The sequence below is a fragment of the Sabethes cyaneus genome, chromosome 3 (genome assembly GCF_943734655.1).
Source record: "Sabethes cyaneus chromosome 3, idSabCyanKW18_F2, whole genome shotgun sequence".
NCBI lineage: Eukaryota > Metazoa > Arthropoda > Insecta > Diptera > Culicidae > Sabethes > Sabethes cyaneus.
Window position 1 is genome coordinate 234,027,586 of NC_071355.1, and position 13,509 is coordinate 234,041,094.

General features: G+C 43.4%; 1 protein-coding gene across 1 annotated transcript; it reads left to right on the forward strand.

The window, feature by feature from the left end:
• The first annotated feature begins 993 nt into the window (after positions 1-993).
• On the forward strand, positions 994-1,672 carry LOC128740889 (uncharacterized). The gene is made up of 2 exons (XM_053836464.1): positions 994-1,385; positions 1,447-1,672. Exons 1-2 carry the CDS (start codon positions 994-996, stop codon positions 1,670-1,672), a joined length of 618 nt encoding a protein of 205 aa, XP_053692439.1.
• The last annotated feature ends 11,837 nt before the right edge of the window (positions 1,673-13,509 follow it).

Here is a 13,509-nt window from a genome sequence, read left to right on the forward strand (position 1 = left end):
AAATTAAATTTCTTTCATCTCTTACCACTTTATACTAGTATTTTGTAAGATACCCGCACAAATTATAGTTTTTCTAATAGAGTTCAGAGGTTTCAGTAAGCATTTTGATTAAATTTTTCAAAATTTCAACTGAACATTCTTAGTTACATAAAGGTCTTTGAAGATGCTAAGTTTCTTCAGAATAAAGTCAATAATCATTGTTGTAAAGTATATAAAACTCATAACAAATAGCTAGAGACAAATTGATTTTTCAAAGTCCAGATTTGAGCAAGTATCATAACAGCTTCAAAACAAATCGGCAAAATCTATTGGCAGAAAGAGCGAACCCTGAAGCGCTCGGTTGCACCACGTGTGTGTGGAATATAAGCACGATCCTCGCTCGTTTGTACGGCAAAATGTTTTTGCTAACAAGCAGAAACACAGCAAAATTACAAGCCACTGGACGCACAGGGTGTGTGTCCGTACGTGTGCTACAGACAAACTCCTGTCTATTATCCTCCCGGGGGGAAACTCGTAAATAACTCATCCTTTCCCGATCGGGAGAGCGTAACAAAAATGCGCGGAAATTTCATTCTCCACTAGATACAGGAGTTAGACAAAATAATCGGGACAGGCAAAATTTTGACGAAATTCAAACGGCCTTAACTTCTACAAAATGACGTTTTTCGATGAAAACAATTGCACGCTACAAATTTTAAAAAACCTAGTAACGAGAAAAACTTTATGGTTTCGGTGTTTGCTGTGGTTTCAAGCAACACTTTTGCGCTTCCCTGGTGAATTTTTGTGTCTTCAGATGCACGCAAGAAATCAGCCATTCAGGAAGCTGACTCTTTTTTGACAGGAAATTGGCTCTTTTACGATACAACGTGTCACGTCCTGTCCTAGTTCGGTATTACCAAAAGAAACGGTAAACTAAAATTATAAATACACTAGGTCTTAGTACAAGTAAGCCATGATTTAGGTAAAATGAAGCTTGTTTGACAAACGTCAAATATGGAAACCATTATTAATACAAACATCGAAATATCCGAACCATCATCATCCTTCGAATCGATCACGAAGTTAATCGCTATGCACCGAAAGGCACTACGGAACGCCTCCAGGTGCCACATTCCGTTTCGAGATCAGGACGAGTTCAGTGCAAAATTGACCACGAAAGTAGCAAACGTACCAGTTTCGTCGTCCGAGAGTGGCCTAACCTTTGTGCGGCATAATATTTACACCATCGAGGAACTTACCGAGGATTCAGCTCTGTCGATTTCCAGAGCTAAACGCTCGAAATCTAGTGAGGAAGAACTGATGGCAAGATTGGAAAAAATTAAACAAATCACTACCGCAGCTCGGACTGTTCAGCGACCGGTAAGCCGAAGAAGTACCGATATTAGGTAATGTTTAATTTACTCAAAATAACAAATACAAAAAGATGTTGATTATTGTTTTTTCAAGGCCTCCTACTGTCCCCGTGCCAGCTCGGTTGATCTACCAGGAAGAAATATCGGCAAAATTTGAATTAATGAACCGTTTCTTGAAGGATCAACAAGAGGTCAAACAGGATCCTATTCCTATCAGCAGCGACGAATCCGTTAGACAGCGCTACCTAAGCTCGAGAAGCGCTTCCGAGAAAAATCGAGTAATTGGCAGTTTGTGCTGTAGTTGTATATCAAGACAATAAATGTGAGAGTGAAAAGAACTAAAAATTCAATTTTATTTACTACTGTGTAGTTGAAACACCACTGGACAGCATTGTTTTTAACAACCGCTGTTAAGCAACGATTTTGTTGTTTCCTTCTAATCGGGACTAGCGCGGCGAACCAGCTTTCTGGCCGTTCATCGTCTTCAACGCACCGCGTTCCCCTCCGGTATGCCGGCGAAACCAATAAAGTAAGTTCTTAGACATATGTGCAGACAAGATATCGTCTGCAGATTGTGTGGAAGGGGTGCAAAATGGCATAAACTTTAGTTGCGTTGTTCGGTGTTTTTTCTCCGATCTCGTCACCCCGAAGGGACGTTTGCAAACAACATCCACATTATTGGACGACGGGCAGACTATCCGTCTGTAGGTATCCGTACTGTCTTGTGTGTGAATGGAGTGTGTTTTTCGTGGCGAAATACGGCCATCACATGGTTCTTATATGCGGTTTTTCCTTTATGACAGCCCATGGCCAATTGACGTTTATTGTTTCAACAACAGCTTGTAAATTCCTAGGCTCGGTAAGTGGGAAATAAATTAGATATTTGATGTGAAACAACTGGCGTGGCGCAAAAAATGGCGGCTTGTTAGCGATAGGCCAACATGGTTCTGCGGTGCGAAAACATGTGTACAGGATTGTTTTTGCTGCGATGTAATTGGTATAAGGAAATATGAGATAAAAGTTTTAATGTGCCATACTTTTCCTGTGCTACAGAAACGGTTCGGTAACAGCTTTCCTCGTCCACGGTTTAATATGTGTTGAATGTTAGGAAATGAAACGTTAGTACTCGGAGTCAAAAAAATGCAATAGAAATAATCTCAAATTGAAGGACAATTCCACATAAAAAATTCATTTTAAACAATTCATAAATATACAGCAAAACTCTACTCCCTTGTCACTTCCAGCGTAAACAATGAAACTCGAAACATTTTGGCAAAAAAATTAAAATGTCCCCTGCACGAAATTCGTTTCCACCATTTTTGCTCAAAGCACAGCCAACAGCCGGGAAGACGGGACGAAAATGGTAAGCAAAGCACGACTGTGCCCGGTTACTGCCCGGCGGACGGTAGTGTGACGGTGAGTTGGGACGAACAAGTCCCCCCGGGGCGGTGCGGCGGGATCGAGCGAGCGAGCCCCAGCGAGAAGCGCAACCACTCGACATTTATTTGTTCGAATTTATGTTTCACAATTGTAAAGCATGATATGCTTTTCAGTGGAATTGTTTCTTCACTTTCCAATCCCTTCGCTATTCGCGGGCTGTCTGTTTTATTGTATAATTCCTCCTTGGTCGGTGATTCGATTCGTTAAATTGTTCTCGTTTTGTGTTCGTGTACCTTTGTTCTGTTCTGCACTGTGCACTGTGTTGCAACGGGATGGAAAAATGATCCAAAGTCGGGATTCCAGCCGGGACAAACTATCGCTCGCATGTTCCTGAACGAGGAAGCGAAACAAACCCGAAAAAAATGAACAACAACAACGAGTTGAGATAGCCAGATCGAGCTGTTATAATAATAACATAATAAAGCCTAAAGTTGGTAAGCTTTTTGCACCCCTTCTTGGAAGTTTTGGATAAGCCCACCTATTTTGGGACTCACTCGAAATCATGTTTCGAACAATCTATTAGTTTTCAAACTCCATACCTGAACACGTAATGGGGTTGCATGGTACTTGAAAACTTTTGGGTGAATCACGAAACCGTTACCCTAATAATTTAAATAGGATTGTGGCAGAAGCACATTCGTGATCACCATTTACTGCCAGCACCCTTAAACAACCAAACATCCAACACGGCGGAGGTTGAATGTTTAATTTTTCCTGTTTTTTTTTGTTTTCGGCAGCCAGAGGAGATTGGTGTGATTTAGTACACACACAAAAAATAATAATACCCACCACAATCCACCCGATCCCCGATGCAGGCAGCTTACCGTGTGTAGGATGTTGTTGCGATAATGCTGGCAAGGATGCTGCGGACGGAGTGTATTGTGTTTTGCGGCCAAGGATAGGGAAAGCAGCGAAGCGTCATGAGCGTCGAAATGAATAAACATGTAGATGGAAAACGTGAGAGATCATATCATTAGAAGCGGGAATCAGCAGAGGAGAAAATGAGACGGATTTGGCGGGACCTCGGTTTCGGGCGATGCAGGCGAGCCAGGTATGCCAACAAAACTTTTTCGGGTTGATGATAAATTGAAAAATCACGGATGCATGGAATATGCTAAACACAAGGATCAACCCACAGCCAACGCGTGCTTTAGGTTGTGATTAATGCACGGAGGTCTGCATTGAAGGGTGCTGTAATACAGATGATGCGATTTGTATGATTTACCTTTTTTAAGTGTTGGTCAATGTTAACCGGTCATTATTGCTTTCAGTACATTTTTCATATTCGATTACTGAGCTGGAAAGTAGTTTTGACAGAAATACAAACCAGATATTGGAAAATTCAGGACACATGGATGAGTATAAACACTGCCGTTGGCACCATAGAGCCCCTGGAACTCACCACCATAGTTACGTAACTCGAACCTGCGTTCATCAGTCGTCCCAGCCCTATATTTGTGGTGACTGTGAAGGAGTTCTCCAAACCGCCATGAGTAGCAAATATGTTTATTCCTCAAACCTTCAAAGCGTTGATCCTTGTTCCGCTTTTAGCCTTTCGACCAAACTACCTGGTTCCGTTTCATCCGAACGTTTTCAAGCACTCTCTCATCCGATCCATAAAGTTGTTCGTTCGCTAACAATATTCTACCAGAATGTTCGTGGATAAAGAACGGAAACCAAAGATCTTCGCTTGATTCTTTCCTCCAGCGACTATGACGTCATTGAGCTGATTGTAACATAGCTTAGCATTGTGATCAACGTGTTAAACTCTGAGCATTCGTCCGATTACAAAATCTACCGGTTGGACCGTAATCCTACCTCTCAACTGCTGCGGGGCGGCGACGTGTTGATAGGCGTTAAAAACATCTGCGTCGTAAGTTGGTTCCCTTGGTTTAGAGCAAGTCGCAGTTTGGAGTTTAGAGAAAGTCACGCCAATGCCAATACAGGTTGTCCCATAAACACCTCAATGACGAAGTTGCAGAAAGTCACGGAGCGGAAGTTAGCCAAGGAGTGCCCATGCAAGACAGTAATGTTCCAGCACCTGATCTCCTAGTATTCAAACGAGAAATCAGGTTTCCGAAGACAAGCAAAGCCGCTGGTAAGGACTGCCTATCGGCAGAGCTGCTTTAATGTGGCCGAGAAATGCTAGCAATAGCTCTTCAGTGGGCTCTACGGTGGCCAAGATTTGGGAGGAGGAGAAGCTACCGGAGAAATAATGGATGGAAGGAGTGGTTTGTCTGACACTGAACTGACACGACTTATTAGAGCTACACTGGATCGAGGACTGTGTTTCGTGTTCAGCTTGGGGACACTCTCGAGCCCCTTCGAGACGCGGTCAGAGTTGAGACAACGTGACGGCTTATCTTGCATGCTATTCAACATCGTTCATCGTCGTCATCGAAACGAAATGTACTACTTTCACCAAAGGTAGCTAACTCTTAGGCTTTGCTGATATCGTAGACTTTAATATCATAGCCAGGAACTTTGCGACGGCGAAGGCAATCTATGCCAGATTGGCTCTGTTCCGGTTCCGGAACCAGGACAGAGCCAAATCGGACCGGATTATTTTTCTTTATAGTCGGAATAACAAAGTTCGTGCCGCCTTTTAACCGGACCGCCGGACCGGAACCCGGACTTCAATTTTCGTTCCGATGTCGAACACTACCTGACAATGTACAAAACCGTTGTTGGCCCTTCGGCGGTTCTTTATGGTTTTGAAGCTGTGACGCTGCTTATGGAGGACATAATTGCCCTTGCCGTGTTCAAGCAAAAGTTGCTGCGGGCAATATTTGATGGAGTACAAACTACTAGCGAAGAGCGGCGGAGGCGTATGAATCACGAGCTTTCCCATTAGGCGAAAGTGGGTAGGCTACGGAGGGCCGTACATGTCTTAAGGAAGCCGCCGCGGCTCTACGCTGACGAAGACGACAACAAAATAATTCAAATAATATTCGAAAAACCCTGTCAGTAAGTAGCTTTTACTAACTAAACATAAGCATAAAGGAAAATTATTTTACACTTCCAATTTAAAAACGACTTCTTAAAGCAAACCTAAGGAACACCAATGAGAAGTCCCCTTTTACCTTTCGACGAGCACTTTTGTCAGCATATATAAGCAAAGAAATAAAAGATACACATACTAAGGTTACCCGCCCTAACAAGCCAGTCGTCGTATGTTTGAATCTCGACTAGGCGGTGCCGCTACAGAGTTAACAGGATCTTTGCACTAGCCCCGTAATTTTTCAGTACTCTAATAACTGACTACGAAGTCTGTCGATAAAGAAGGGTCAAGTTCTGAAGGACGTTTATACCCATGGTTTTGCTTACATATAAAGGTTGTATTCGAAAAAAATGAGACCCAAAATTGATCACCAACATTCATTTTAAGTCGAATTGTCTTCAAATTTTTAAGGAATAAGCTACAACACTACGGCTAGTTGTCTTCTTCATTGTTTTATTGGATGCCCGCTCCTCCGCACTTTACACCACCCGATAGCTTTTGAGCAATGGTGGAACCGACTTATGTGGATACTTTACCTACTGTTTCTTCAATCTTATACTTATCAATCGGGCGAAGCTCCGGCGAGTTCGGTAGGTTAACGTCTTTTGGTCAACATTGTTATCTCTGATCTGTAGGTATCAGTCTAACACCGGCCGCGCGTACTGATGCCGCAGGATGCCAAATCCGTCAACCCACAAGAAGGGCAGCAGGTGCTTCTAGAGGCAGTCGTCCCGATAGATTTGCCCATTGATGGTACCCGTCGTGATGTGTGTCTGGCTCAGCTTGCCGCACCCACAGATGGCCTGCCAAACCAAGAACTTTTTGGCGAATTTGTCCTCCTTATTTTCCTCTAGCTCCTCAAGTACGGCCAACCGTGATGTGGAAGGTGAAACTTCTGTTTTTGTCCACTTTGATGTAAGTCGCATCATTCAACACGGCGCACCTCGGTTTTGTTCTCGATACAGCTTTCTAGCGCAGATTTTAGTTACCGAGTTTTGTTTGTCGTTCCGGTTCGGTGCCTTCCAGACCTTGAATACGTGAATACCGGCACATTTCATCGTTTTGTAGACAAACCGGAAGGAAGCATCCACGTTCATCGTCGCATCGCAAATCGAAAGTTTTGCTCAACACTTAAACAGACTCCACACCTTTCGGGCTGTACTGAACTGCAAAAGTGGTCATGCTTTTTTTACGTTCTTGTATGCCATAGCCGTTCGATGACAATGAATATCTCTCGCCGAATGCCTGTCATTGCCTCAATGCTCAATGTCAATGCCTAAGAAGCCTTTTAAACACAACTAGACCACTTTTGTTATCTTCTAGGTCAGCTGTATCTCCTTGAATGACTTCACCGTCCGGGACACAGCCGAATGGCGGATTCCCAAGTGTCTGCGGATTTTCCACGACGGCGCACATGATTTGTTGGTGGATCTGCGCTTGCTTCGATGCCACTCAATAAGCACTTGACACATTGTGATGCAATTCTTCCAACGTAAATATTCCATTCCTAGCTAATTTCAGTCAAAATTTCATCAAATTTTACGCTAAATAGTTATAAACTAATAAATATGTCCCATATATTGTTGATGACTAACTTAAATTAAACCGTTTGTGCTTTGGGACGTCGATGATCGAAACCGACCACAATCGATCATTTTAAGCATGATGCGGGGATTGACGAACAAACAACTTCTCATAAGTAAAGATCACTTCGGAATCACCGTGCAGACGGAGCAGTAGTTTGCATCTTTCCTGCCGTTATTGTTTTGTTGCTTCCATTAATCCATGGATTGTACGTTTTTTGAATGTTTTCATGTCCAGATCCATTTTCAAAATTCTTCGAAGAATTTTCCTCTTGATATTCAGTTGAACTGCCATTCTCCGTGCGGACCGATCGCAACTGCGACGAATTTGCTCTCGAATAACCTTTTTGACCTCTGCAGTTTTAGCGCTTCGTTTTCTTCCGGTTTTTTACGGTTTTCAACAGATCCCGTCTCGGCAAATCGTTTTAATTTATAGTACACAAATCCTCTTTTTATGCCGTGATGTTTATTATCAACGACCGTAACTCAAACTCTGATACGTGCATACCGAGCGAAACACAATACGAAAATGAAACTACGTCAAGTAAGACTTAAGTCATGATGACACGCACACACGTGGTCTTAGTTTGGTTGTTTAATTGTATATGCCGCGGCTAGCATAAAATGATTTTTGTTCGAATGCGTGTCGCCTATGTTGCCAAAATAAAGACCCTTTTTTGATATGAAAAAATTGAATGTAAATGCGTTAGAAATTGGCTGAATGTTATTAATCAACCATTTCAACCCTTTTATGTTCACAAAATCCACCAAGAGCTATCCGTGCGGTGCAAGGAAGTTTTTGACGACCAGTGGTAAGACGTAGTCCTACGGCAATAAAAATATCATTGTTCGAAACATTGTATAACCGCAAATTTTTTTTTTTTGATGAACACACTTAGGGTAATATTTTTTCGTCATCTAAAGTATGTATGCGGAAACTAAATGATATTTAAGCATATTTTTGGAGGTAAAATATTTTGTGTTGCCAAAAACGGATACTTTTGTTGCCAAAATCGAGGCATGCCAAAATCGAAACATGCCAAATTCAAAATCCCACTGTATTCCAGTGACTGCAAAGCAAACTAATCGCAATTTGGAGCCATTCCTGTAAAATCGCATTTTTAAAATTTCCTCTTGAATGTACCATTTTCTCGAAAACTAAACAACATATTGAATTTTATTTTTGGTTTTGCTGGTAGACGTTTGAAGAAGGCTTTTACAACTTTGGACTTTGAAAAACAAAACATAGCCTCAAAAAAAAATGATAAAAAAGATGATCGAAAAAATAAAATTTTGTCTTTGGTTAGATGTTATGCTTTGGTTAAAATGTAATTTCTTTTCCTAATTATATCGATACCGTCGGTAAAATGTGTGCCGAAACTCAATTATCGTTCGTATAAAAATCGGGTTGGTTGCCTCATAACCCACTGAAGAACTTTTACTAGTTTATGAGTCTGCCAAATAGCAAATTACAACCAAATCAGTTACGTAATGTCATAGCAGAAGGTTTCCCTTCGCAAAAGGAAGCACTTTCTATGGGACCACATGAGAACGATAAATCCCAACCATCAGCAATTTTATTGGTTGTAAAACAGTCATCCAATATAATCCAGTTCGGTTGCGTTATTGAATCCCCGAAAACCACCATTTGGGCGGGATGACGGTTGCTTTGCTTCTTCCCGAACAAGATAGTAAATCATCCCTCCGGCTTCGATCCGGGGTCCCTGTCAAACCAGCATCCACACAACCTCATTATCGACAGCGGTGACGAAATTGCTTCCAATAATCGGGAAGAAAAAACTCAACCTCAAACATAATGATGATTCTGCGGGAATCTTCCTTCTACTTCCCCTATTTCCAACTTCGGTTTGCAACTTGGAACAAAACTGCGGTGCTATCAATTACAGATCAAATATTGATATATCGTTTTTTCGCAACCATCACGCGCGCACGTCAGGAAACTACATTATAAGCCTTGAACAGAACGAAAAACACGCAAACGAACATCATCGCTGTCGAAATGTTGTTATTCGGTTTTTGCCCATTTAGGCATCTCTCCTCCCTATTCGGAACCCATTGCCGAGCTGGGAAACGAAAAAAAAACAGGAAAGACAAGATAAAATGGTTCGCCCTGTTTGTGTCCAAATGGGTAATCCCTGGCAGGCAAAGGTCCCCTCAACTGTCGTCGTCGTCAGCTGGAAGTTAGGTTGGCTGAACGAACAAACAGGAGCAGATAGCGCACCATCAGCAGCATCTTCCTCAGCCGCTTGAACCATAATTCAATTTAATCCAATAACATTATTACATTATTAGAAAAATCTGTGTGAGAACGACAGATGGTGGGAAGTGCCCTTTTTGTGCGATTGTGGTATTGTTCGGTCATGCTGTGATAAAAATGGCAAAATTTAGTGTTTGTTTGGCACAGCTAGCAACGTATGTGGTGCACATTTCTACTAATAACATTTTTTCAACTATTTTGCACGTAAGAGAGCATTTTGTGTAAAAGTTATTAGATGGTTTTGATTCCATCATCTGAAATGCGATGCGAAGTTTGCAATATGATAAAAGAAAACATGACGACCACTGTATGAATGTTGAACTTACAGATTCGAATTAACGATTAGGCACTTTTCCATTTTTGTCGATTAAACTCTCGAATGGGTTTGACTTCTGTATAATTGACCACCCTCTCGCTCGCTCGTTCGTTCGGTTTCCCACTCAATTAGCAGCAAAATTTATTCGCACTGACACAGCATAATTTCGCTATTGTTTACCCGATCCGAAGCCTTCACGCTTTGGGTGCGCTTCAACACGGAATTGTTTCAGTTGCAGTTGATGTGCAAAATAGCATGAAATGGAACTTCTCGCCAGGATGCGCATTTGGCAGGCAAGCGGCCAGAATACGGGAGGATGAGCAAAGGGCTGGCCACTGGGGGGCTTTGAGCCAAGACAACACATTAACGAGTCTTATCTCTTTCACACCTCGTTTTCTTCGTCGGTTTGCTGCTTGTTTTGGGCTGGCGAACGGACCGCAACATCAGAACATGACCACGTGATTTCCACCGGAGGTACCCTGCCCAGTGCGACGGACGGAGGCACTTGTCGGAGTTAATTTTACACGATTTTTATTTTAGATCTACAAATGAGCGAACCGTCAGTAGGTACCTACTATCGTATGGAAGGAAGAGCAGGAGGAGTGCTGATTTCAGTGATACAATGCGAGTTGCCCGGGTCCGCACAAAACGGCAAACGGATGGAGCCGATTAGTTCCGCTACTGTGATTGTGTTAATTAGTGGCGAAAAGTGGTAAACAAGCTGAAGAAGACTCAATGGGCATGGCATAGGTTCGCATGTTTGGGTGGATATTATGCAGGATCATGTACTGACAGTAATGCTACCGCGCAAATTACGTTCCGCAGTCGGAGAAAGCGTATTGTTTGCGGTCATAATTGAATGGTGATAGGCTGAGGCAATTCTCATCTCAAGCGGCAAATGACGGTTGTAATTATCTACTTTGCGGTCGTCGTAATTGTTGGTTGCGCTGCGAGTATTCATCGAGCTGTCACAAAAATTTAAAAGTTGCTGTTTCATTTTTCTTAGTATATGATTAAATAATGTCATTTATAATGTACGAAACAAAAACTGTGCATCTGTTTACAACAACTCTTTCGCAGTAAATGTTTCTAAAGTTACAACGAAACAGAAAAAAATACCTGGTCGAAAATTCAATTTACTGTTTAACAAGAAACAAGCGAATTGGAGATAATTCCAAAGTTATGTAATAGAATTAGGTTGGATAGTGCGTATAGCAGACCCCATTGTGGTCCCTAGCCTTTTATCTAGCAACTCCTACCCCTACCTCCGCGTGGTACCAGCCGGAATACGAGCAACCTTAGCGGAGATCGGGTAACCAACCCCGGTGGAAACTAAGGTCGTATACCAACAGAAAAGGAGGCACAGTGAGTTTCGACACTGGAAGATGGCAGCCCCGTCACGAGACTCGGTAGCGTAAGCCCCAGTACGGCTACCTATCTAAACCTAACAAAAACTAACAAGAGCCAAGAAATATCTTCTCGGTACATTCGGCATGGACCAAGTCGACGAAATAAGGACATAGAATGTAGACTTAGTACCTGGAACTGCAGATCACTAAATTTCGTTGGTGGCGACAGGGTGCTGCTCGATCAGCTAGAACCCCGAAAGTTTGGCATCGTGGCACTGCAGGAGATCTGTCGCAAAGGCGAGAAGGTGTGGAGAATTCGTGGCGGCAAAGCCCGATTTTTCCAGAGTGGTGGAGCGACCAACGAGCTGGGAACGGGCTTCGTAGTGTTGGGCAAAATGCAGGATCGCGTAATGGACTGGAAAACGGTCAACGAGAGGATGTGCGTGTTGAAGATAAAATGCCGTTACTTCAACTAACCATCATAATCCTGCATTGTCCACACGAAGGCAGACCCGACGACGAGAAGGAAGCGTTCTATGTGCAGCTGGAGGCAACGTACGACAGCTGCTTACGACGGGACATCAAGATTGTCATCGGGAATATGAACGCCCAAATCGGCAGGGAAGCAATGTATAGACCGGTGATCGGGCCCCATAGCCTACACACCGACACGAACGATAACGGCCAGCGCTGCATCAACTTTGCGGCTTTCACAGACTTGGTGATCAAAAGCACCTTCTTTCCCTACAAAGATATCCAAAAGGCCACCTGGAGATCACTTAAGCAACGAACCTCGAAGCAAATCGACCATATTCTCATCGAGGGCCGGTTTTTCTCGAACATTGACTCGGACCACTACTTAGTAGCAGTACATGTGCGCTCAAAACTATCGACGGTTTATACCTCGCGACAAAGTCGCACTCCTCGGCTAAACATTCGGCAACTAGACAACCGCGAACTGCCGGAAACTATGCGCGCGTACTGGATGAAGCTCTGCCTTCCTCTGTGGAGCTAGATGCTTCGACCCTCGAAAACGAATGGAGTAGGATACGCTCGGCCGTGAACGGTGCTAGGTGCGCTGCTAGAGTGCTAGGTGTGGAAAACTCGAGTGCACGAAATGATTGGTTTGACGGGGAATACCAAGAAGCGATACAGAGGAAAAAAGAGCTTGAGAAAACTATCTGAGCATATCCACGAGAGAGAATTTGGCCAAGTATCGACGAGCGAGGAATGAGTTGACTACGATCCTGAGGAGGACAGAGATCTTGAGGAGCTGTTGTTGTAGCTAATGACACCCGCAAGTTTTACGAGAAGGTGAACCAAACTCTCAAGGCCCACACACCAAAACCTGACATGTGTAGGGACGAGGGAGGGGATCTAATCACAAACGAGCGCGAGGTGGTCGACAGGTGGAAGCAGTTCTTCGATGAGCATCTCAACGGCGATATAGCAGCAGGAGACGCAATGGAAGTTAACCTCGAAGTACCTACAAACGACAACAACGTACCGGCTCCCGATCTCGAAGAGATCCGGCGAGAAATCGTTCTGCTGAAGAATAATGCTGAAAAACCGCTAACAACGGCACTTCACTGGCTGATTTCAAGGATTGGGGAAGAAAAGAAACTACCGGAGGAGTGGATGGAAGGCTTGGTCTGTCCCATCTACAAAAAGGGCGACCGGCTAGACTGCTGTAACTACCGCGGCATTACGCTGGTCAACGCCGCCTACAAGGTGTTCTCCCAGATTTTGTTGCGTCGTCTATCCCCAATAGCAATTTTTTTTTTTTTTTTTTTTTTTTAATTCTATATTAGAGAGGTTTTCAGCCTGCGGCTGGTTCGCCCAATAGCAATAAAATTCGTAGGGCAGTGCCAGGCGGGGTTTATGGGGGCCCGTGCTACTACGGATCAAATTTTTACCCTCCGACAAATCCTTCAGAAATGTCGAGAGTACAACGTGCCCACGCATCATATTTTCGTAGATTTCAGAGCAGCATACGATACCGTTGAACGCGAACAGCTAAGGCAGATAATGCACGAGTACGGTTTTCCGGACAAACTGACGCGGCTGATCAAAGCTACTCTGGAACGAGTGATGTGCTACGTGCGCGTTTCGGGGACACTCTCAAGTACTTTCGAATCGCGCAGAGGGTTCAGGCAAGGAGATTGACTGTCTTGTATGTTATTCAATATC

Excerpts from the sequence above, each read along its gene's own strand:
- LOC128740889 (XM_053836464.1), top strand. The coding sequence starts at position 994 with ATGGAAACCATTATTAATACAAACATCGAAATATCCGAACCATCATCA. Across the intron at positions 1,386-1,446 it reads CGAAGAAGTACCGATATTAG|GCCTCCTACTGTCCCCGTGC; the intron begins GTAATGTTTAAT and ends TGTTTTTTCAAG.